At 35.0% G+C, this 9,880-nt stretch overlaps 1 protein-coding gene across 1 annotated transcript; it reads left to right on the top strand.

The window, feature by feature from the left end:
- Window positions 1-2,918: 2,918 nt before the first annotated feature.
- On the top strand, window positions 2,919-3,966 carry LOC149264695 (uncharacterized). The gene is made up of 4 exons (XM_089400426.1): window positions 2,919-3,030; window positions 3,138-3,256; window positions 3,412-3,480; window positions 3,556-3,966. The coding sequence occupies exons 1-4, from the start codon at window positions 2,919-2,921 to the stop codon at window positions 3,718-3,720; spliced, it is 465 nt and encodes a 154-aa protein (XP_089256552.1). The 3' UTR covers window positions 3,721-3,966.
- The last annotated feature ends 5,914 nt before the right edge of the window (window positions 3,967-9,880 follow it).

Genomic DNA, 9,880 nt, shown 5'->3' on the forward strand with positions numbered 1-9,880 from the left:
TAAACTCAACCTTAATTATAATAAATAATTTTTGGGATTAGTAAATTCTGCTACAATAGATTTTTACGGTTTGGATTTTTAATTAAACATTAAAATGACGGGACCCCAATATATTTTAGACATCAAATTTGACGTGAAAAAATTTTCACCAACCTTAAAATACGTGCTGAAACTTAAAATACGTCTTGTAGGACATCAATTTCCAGGCCTGGTGAGAAGTAACTCTTACTAAGCATGTTTTCCTACATCTCATTCCTATCCATTTTTTTTTATACAAATACCTAGGCCTGGTGAAAAGTAACTCTTACTAAGCATGTTTTCCTACATCTCATTCCTATCCATTTTTTTTTATACAAATACCTACTTAAATTATCGTGGGAAACAACTAATAGTAAATATGTTATTTACTTAAATATGAATTACAAAGATTAATAATAAAACATCAATTCACAAGTATTAAAAAAAAAATGCATGAATATTGCAATCATATCTATAAATTATGCCATAAAATAAGTGACGTGCTTACCACATGATATTATAGTATACAATGATTACAATAAAATATTCGAATTATGCTTAAATCAAATATTTAAAAAATAATTTTTAATAATAATAAAAAATAAATATTATATTTGAAACTTAAATATTATTATTAAACTCTTAATAAAACCCAATAAATAATATAATTTATTAGACTAAGTCGTTGAATCAACGATTTCCAAATAGAAATTTACAAGCACTAACAAGACATTTACTCATATAACTAGGAAGTGCCATAAATAAAATGCGGAAGGAAATTTCTGAACCATGTCAAACATGGATGCCCTGTGCTCATGAGCAGGTTCTATATTCAATTAAAAGTTAACATTTCCAGGAAAAAAAAAATTGCAAGAACAGTTGTGTATCTTCCAAGATTAAATACAGATTTGTTTTCATTATTCAATTTTGTAACTGAGGATTTAATCATATATAATTGGATTTTTTCTCTCCAAACTTGCGCTATTGACTCATATGAAATAAGCTCTTTCTTTTTTTTCTTTTTTTTTTATATCTTTCATTAAATTTATATGAATTTCGAGATTATAAATTCTGATATCCATATAGATGGTAGATTATGAATTGGTATATCTTATTAAAAAAAAAAATACAAATCAGAATTTAAAAAAAAAAAAAATGATTTTCATTACCAATACTCCATGCCAGGAGCACGCTATGAAAAAAAACTGAATACGACAAACACATGATAATGGGACGTCAAGATTGACTCAATTTTTTAAAATGCATCTTTCATATAAAATCGAATTCATGAACCCAATCTACGTGATGTACGGTATTGTGGGTCTCGACCCTACGTTGATTAGCAGCGATTGTAGAACTGTCAAAGTACTGCATATTGTTTTGATCAGAACCAATACATCCATACTTTCTCGTTTCTGCTCCCACGTTGAACTCTTCCAGTACAAAATCTGTCAAGGAAAAGGACACAGGAGCGAGCATATTACACTCGGGAGACAATAGCTCGTTCAAATTACATGAACTTTCGGCCATTGTGGCAGGATTTCCTGCAAATTGATTGCAATGTGAGCATTGCTGGTCCGCTGAATTGAAATTATTAATTTCTGTTTCAAGCAGATTAACATCTCCCAGATTCGCAACGGCTGTGTGCTTTGGATGATTTTCTGCGATCGGATCCACCACAAGTTGGTTACAAAATGACTGTGAGGAATTCACAATTTATTGATTTGTAAAAAAATTGAAGGAATGATCTGAACTTGTACAGTTACTGCAGGCAGAACTGTTGCAAGCATTTGGATTCACCATTTCAGTGTGTTCCACCGCAGTTTTTATTCTGACAGGTCTGGGTTTGATCGCAACAATTTTGAACGTTTTCTTTCTTTGAGATTCCTGTGGCGGCACCTTCTTTTGCAGATGAATGTTCCAGTGGTTCTTGATTTCGTTGTCTGTCCGCCCAGGCAACCGTCCTGCTATCAGGGACCACCTGCATGGTAATGACATAGTCAGAAATCAGCATTCTGAAAGTTCTTATCGATTAAATCATTTTTATTTCGATTGTCTATTTGTAAATATCTTGATTTGCAAATATATGGATCGATTAATTATTTTTATCGTTATGCTCAAATTAAAATCAAAATTATTTTATTTTTTATTATTACTGTAATTTTTAATATTTATCAAATTTCAAAACATTCTTCAAAAAAAAAAAACCACTCAATAATTTTTTCCGGTCTACGCACCTGTTGCCAAGAAGGCGATGCATCCGAATAATAATGTCCTCCTCATCGATGGAAATATTACCACGTTTAATGTCGGGGCGAAGATAATTTATCCGACGCAATCTACAACTCTTTCCACAGCGCTAAAGACCTGCAAATACAAATTCGCTCCGCTTATTGTCACGCACTCCCATATACTAAGTAAAAAAATTTTAATATTACATGGCAATCTTTTATCTTAACACTAAGATATGGTAAATACATGGGTTCATATAAAACATGTAAATTACATTACCTGATTTTAAACTATAAACTTATTACACAAACAGCGGATTTCCAATATTTATATATAAAAAGGTGGCGGCATAAATTAAAGATGATATCATGCATATGTGGCAAGTATATAGTTGCACGCATCACTATTAACCATGGTTGATTGACGAAGTTATATGATTATACATATGTGCATAGCTTAATTACATAACCCCTTAGCAATTTCCGCCACTACGAAGCCTTCGGCTTACATGTAATGCACATAATTCAATTATCATTAAATGGCAACAGCTACCATTCGGATTTTTCCATATCCCGAACTTACCTGCATTCAATACATTCGTCTGGCCTCTGCATTGGGTACCAACTGTTCAAACCTGCGTCGTCCATTTGGCAAGGTGGACGGCTGTGATGGCACTTGGCCATGTGCTCCCGGAGCTCGAGGTGATACAGTCTGGCTTCTCGGTGATGTTTGGTTTCGCGACCATCTCCACCGACTATCGAACGGTGAGCAATGCATATGGCAGATCGACGGAGGAATTCATGCCATGAATCGGTCATTGGTATGGAAGGTTTATAATCCTATCCCCTTTCTTTCGGGTTCTATTGTTCATTTGGTCCTGCGATGAGTTTGCTGTAGCTCTGAGTTCCTGAATAGTTCTTATGCAATTTACAGCTGCTGTCAGGGTTATGAAACGGTTCAGGTATGCGTTCCATTAGAGTTTGCAATGCTTCAATGTTTACTAGCGGTAATACGCCATTTCTCCTCATATCTCTAATTATTACAGTCCCTTTGTCTGTCACGATTTCCAGCTATTACTTATCGGTTTTGGTTTTTATAATGCAACTGTTCCATACTGCATTTCGTTCTCAGGTTTTCTTAACTAATGGTTTTCTGGTTTAGGTAAGAGGCTGCCATCGCACATTGAGGGCAAGGGTAACCTCCAACATGTTGTCGGCCGACCTTAACCAGGTATGCCCATTACTGTAGGTTATTTTCCATTCTCAACAATCGAACCGAAGTCTGAATCCGGCTTCCCTTGATCAGGGTTGTCAGACTTTGACTGTTTCGATTCAGATTCAGCATATACCAGGGTTCTCTGGCAATGAAACGACTTCTAACCTTGCTCAGGCGGGACTCCATTGTCGAGAAGCACAGCACTCTGAGCTTCGATGGATTAGTTCAGGAACTATTTTAGCATGTTTATTTTAAGCTTTAAGCCATCCGGCTCATTATGTCTACAGACAAATATTTATGAACGAACTTAATGTTTGACTCTGACATAGATTGCTCTATTAGTTTCTTGTATAATGAGGTTAACCCTTTAAGTTTGGTTTGTTCCCATTCTCTTGTTTACAGTCCTCTCGGACGGGTTTTATCCTCTGTTTCCTAGATTTATATTCTGAGCTTTCCACACAGAATGTTTAATATACAGCTATACATTTTCATTATGATACATTTTGGTTTGTTTATGATACCCTGCGGCTCGTTTTCCTTTCCGTTCAACTGTATAGCTAGGGGTTTATTTGTAAGTCGATCTGAAGAATGCATACACCACGGTTAACATACTATTCTGGTCGTATATATTATTTATTTGTTGGACGGTCAATACGTTTGCTCTGGATATGTATTCTGTGCATGCAAAATTGCAGAGTTTGATTTCATAATGTATAAGGTTCTTGTCGTTCTCCGGCTCCGGCTATCCAGGTCTGGGGTTTAATCTGCACATATGTTTTCTTTATTTTATGTTGACAACATTGTAATATATATGTGCACTCGTTATTATTGCGGCACTTTACCAGTCCGCCTTATGATTCAATGTCATGCTGTGAATGCATATTAAGGGTTTTCTATCAAGAATACATATCCTACTTTCCTCGAATCTTGCTGTGTCGAATGTATATTTCGCTTGCTTGTCCTGTAAATTAAACAGAGGGTCTACGGTATACCCTTTACATATTTCTAAATATCATTCTGATTATAAAGACTCGTCTACTCAGATTTATGTCGTATGGTCATTTCTAATTAAGATGCAAGGGTTTGATGTCTGTTTCTTCTTTCAATACAAATGCGTTTCGGTCTCTGTTTATACAAATACTGTTTGAATCTCTTTTTATATTCAGATAAGGTTAACAGTCAACTAACCCCTACGGTTCTCCATTTCTTCTCACAGAACAGTGTAATAGTTTAGCACAGTACAGTATAAGAAATAACTTCAGTAAATAAATAGTCTCACAGTAGGCCATACCTGCTATTCTGCGAACCTACTTGAGTGCTTGTCAATCCACCCGTCCGTAGGAAGTTCTTCGCTGAGCTTCCACCCCCAAGCACTTGCAGGTCCTACTCGACCACAATAACACTGGTCTCGCCAGTCAACGCTATCTGATCCTAACCAGACATAGCGTGCACAGGAAAAATTCCTTTTCCCCTTATGCTATCTGATCCTAACCAAACATAGCATTTCTTTTTCTTTCCTTTCTTTTTTTCTGCCATCTGATCCTCACCTCCCTCTTAGGGTGCTTGCTGATCCATTTTAACCAATGCCAAGAATCAGTTGTAACTGATATGTAATTTAAAATTACTTTTACACAGGTTTGATTAACTGATTGGTAATTTAAAATTACTTTACGTGGGGTTAATCACAATAGGTATATTACATACTCCCCCCCTTAACAGGAACATCGTCCTCGGTGTTCATTTTTCGTCGGAACTTGATATTTTACTTGTGGTATTACCATCTAATCCACACAAAATGTGATCCTTTCTCTTTGAAATCAACGATTTCATTCCAAGAAAAGACGACAAACAAATTAGTAATGATATAGTCATAAGAAATATCATTAGTTATAAGCATCAATAGTCATAATCATTCATAATTGCAAAAATATGCAACTTCTAATCGCCACCACCTGGCCCTTATTCATTCATAATAAACAATTCTCTGTGTCAACTTACCATAACTTACCATCTTATGCTTGAAAATCATGAATACTTTCATGTAAGCATTTTAATAGTAGTTGGAAATCTCTTCATTCCTCCACGGTAAGTAATTCCTGTAATATATGACTAACAAATTCAATTGCATTAGTCACTATATTTTGAGTCAAATGAAATATTTTTGACTATCAATTCAACTGTGCAATGCTAGATGATTTCTAAATCACAGTACTTTTACAAGTACTTAAAGAGCACTAACACTAATCATCAAATGATAAATCACTGCTCACGTGCACACTGAACAAATTCTCACTAAAGACATCCGCAAAGTGGTTCTAGATGTATCAAAAGAGCACCTAGCTCTCTAATCATCAAAACAATCAATCACTGCATCATTTGAAAATGGTCTTAGTCCCTACTAAGACTTTCACAAGATTAATAATATGATAAGGAATTAAAATTTCCAATAATTCCTTATTGAGTACTAAATTCATTTCCTGTTAAATGTGCATAACATATTTTACACAACTATATATAGAATTCATCTTTAACATATCATATAGCTGATTCGTTAATTTCTTTAACTATGAGTACCATAAAGGCTAAAGAATTCCCAACCCATGGGAACTGGTTTCCATAACCAAATCGAGTCATTTTCACATCCAGACAGTTTCTTCGATAGAGACCTTACCAAGTCTAACATAGAATTCCACTGGCCAACCAGCTCAAGAATTCTAGGGAGAGGAGTTCTGGGCAGACAAGTACCATCAACCCTTCCGGGCAGGTAGCTGCCATCAACCCAACTCCGGGCAGACAAGTACCATCAACCCCTCTGGGCAGGTAATTGCCATCAACCCAACTCCGGGCAGACAAGTACCATCAACCCCTCCGGGCAGGTAATTGCCATCAACCCAACTCCGGGCAGACAAGTACCATCAACCCCTTCGGGCAGGTATTGCCATCAACCCAAGCACTTGCAAGTCCTACTCGACCGCAATTACACTGGTTTCGCCAGTAAACGCTATCTGATCCTAACCAGACATAGCGTACACAGGAAAATTCTTTTCCTCTTATGCCATCTGATCCTAACCAGACATAGCATGAATATTTTCTCTTTTAATACTCTTTCTCAAAGTAATTTACACAATGAACCATATGAACATTATCATTAGCACAACAAACATGCATGTATACCATGCATTTACACTTAACCCCAACATGGGTCCATAACATCAAGATTGATGGGAAACATATCCATCATACACGTTGTATGCATGCAAATTTTCCAAATAACATAATTCATGCATATCATATAACATCATTCTTTCTCATTTATAATTGTATTTCACATTGCAGCAATTTATGTGATGAGTTTTCTTGTTGCCATTAAGCTACCACTACTTAATCCCATCAGAAACGTTAGTTATAAATATGCATCAGTTAACACGTATTCCATTTCCCAGAATGTTCATGCATACAATATTGTCATGTATAAAAACATATGCAAATACTCATTAATGTATAAATGTCAACAACAGTTGAGTTAATACTCTCAACATTCCCAATTTTGCCATAGTCTGTTGTTCCAATTCAAATCATCATTAACGGAGTATTATCTTACGTTTACTATGGCTAGCTTTAGTCATGCATCGTTAGTGTAATTAAACATAATTTCTCTAACATACAAGAACATAACTCTTATGTCACAATGACTAATCTTTGTGCATACTATTGCTTATCATATAAGCCCTTCTTTAATGTATGCAACACTTATTCCCTTCACTAGAAGACCACCATCATTTCATACGACAAACTACATACCTCTTTCTTAAGGAAGTCATTTTAATCTTCATTTCTCTATCTTCTGATGTGAGGATTTCTCAAGATTCCCTTTCAAGAAATTATTAAAGATGTCTATCTTTCGGCATGAAAACCAAGATACAAAAACAAGGTTTACTTATACTTTATGCATCAAATCAAGCAATCAACACAGCTCTTCCAACAAGACAATCTCTCCAAGAGATTATTATTTTCAAGGAAGCTATCATGACCACTTTCTCTAAGTACGCACAGTCTCATAATTCCAAAGTCAAAATAGCTACCAATATGCAACATGTGTTCTCCTAACACAATTACTTCACTTTAATGCACATAGTTCTTTTCATGAAACAAGTAAGGATTTTGGTTCTTGTATGAACACTATTCTAATGTGTCTTTAAAGAAAAGAACCTCTATATTCCATTTTCAAGAACTCTCATAAAATCCTGCATCTTCATACATGAAATATGCATACTCTTAGGATGAGACTATATTTATGCATATATGTAATATACTCTTTCCTCAAGAAATTAGGGATAAATATCTATGTGCCTAGAAGCACATCCTTAGTTATCTTTTATCATGCATGTAATGCATAATCATTTCACTAGAACTTAGAGACTAACTAGAATCATAATGCAATTAGCATATATATATATATATATTTTTCAAGAAGCTTTTATCAAATAAAGATACATATTTTAATTCAAGCAAACTTGGCCACCTTCCATGCTATGTTCTCAGGACATTTATATACCTCATCCTCTTTCTCAAGAAGATACTTGGCTATATTTAACAAGGATTTTATAGACCAGAGACAAGCATTTCACACACAAGACTCACGTGGAGTCTTTCTAATAGGAACTACCTATTTTCTTTACCAAGAAAACATACAAGATAATCAATCTTTAACTGCATGCCTTAACACATTTTCTTTACCAAGAAAATCTATAAAAGAACCATTCTTTTATTGCATGCATTCAAATACTTCCTCTACTAAGAAATCATATAAAACATTCATACGTGTTCTTCAAGTAAGTGAACAAGACACTTATCTTATCCTTGGGTCAACATGCATAACTTAACAAGTTAAACTACCCTTACCGGAAACAATTGCTCTACTTATGCAATTAGAAGCATAATCTCCTAAGTGTCACACACGCACCAGAGTTACCACTTGATGCTAGATGCAACAACTATCATAACAGTACTATGTATCCATTTCAGAATAATGACTTCAAGGAGACATTACGAAAATCATTAACAGCAACACACTATAGTTATCATTTTCCAACTCCTTAAGCATGGTCAAGGGAATACTCACATGCACATCAAGCGCTATCTAGTCATTCCCAGACTCTTTTTCCCATCTCCGTCTGTCCCTACAGCACGGTCTTCTTCCTTCTCCTTGCTTCCTTTTCCTTTGGAAGCATCTATAGTTGGGGAAGGTAGTTAGAGTTCACTGACAACTGTATTAACACAGGTAGTCTATTAATGAATAATTATCACATGTAGTTATACCATGAATGGGTCCTAGAAATGTTACCCACTGAACATGCCTCTGCAATTAACTTTACCCTGTAATGCAACATGCATAAGAAATCCATCATTCCCATAGTAGAGATAAATTCAACCATCGTTAAATCGAGGCTCCAATGGTTTTTATCTCCCAACAAGTAATGATTAACATAAACAGATACCATGCTAATGGATTTCAATTAATTAGAGGGCAATCATCTTTAAATCTATTAGGACATAAGCATATACTATTCATCATGCATTCCCATGGTGAATAAAATTAAGAACTCTTCTCATAAACAACTAGAACTATAGCACAGAGAGAGTAAGAATCTTCACACACACATTCCATGCATGCGACATCAATCAACTTCACTTGTTTACGGATTGTAGCAATCTTAGTCCAATTCAATTAATGCATATAAGTTCCATGGGTTAGTCATACAACACTAACCAATCTCAACTACCAATCATCTTCATGCATCCATGATAAGACTGAATCAAAGTTAGTTATGACAATCAAGTCTCGCTGCTTGACTCATTGCATGTTTTTTTTTTTAAAACAATTTTTCATCCTATTCAAGGATGTTTCCCCTAATTTATATTCATGCATTAGCCTATTAAGTTTCGTTCATTGTAATTTCAATCTAGTTCAATTTATGCATCATTGTTATTGCCATATTTGCAAATTAAAACTTGGTAGTTGATTGTCACTTCCTCAATGAGTGTTCAATATTGTTCTTAAGTGCGACAAGTTTCATTGTCTTTTTCCTCATCAGGAATCCAATGTTATGAATGTAGTTATGCAACAACTTATTACCTACTTCTCAAAGAAGTTATAAACATGAATCACACCTGTCATACCAAAAGTAGTGTACGACACAAATGAATATGCGAATGATTAAACTCATACCTGAGTTAATGCCTACTAATGGCGTACTTCAATATCCTTTCCGCTTACCAATTCCCAAAGGCGCCAGTATTGCAACCTTTAGCTCTGATGCCAATTTGTCACGCACTCCCATATACTAAGTAAAAATTTTTTAATATTACATGGCAATCTTTTATCTTAACACTAAGATATGGTAAATACATGGGT

Source organism: Pinus tabuliformis, chromosome 6 (assembly GCF_031772625.1).
Source record: "Pinus tabuliformis cultivar Carrire ecotype Pingquan chromosome 6, CPIR1, whole genome shotgun sequence".
Classification (NCBI taxonomy): Eukaryota; Viridiplantae; Streptophyta; class Pinopsida; order Pinales; family Pinaceae; genus Pinus; species Pinus tabuliformis.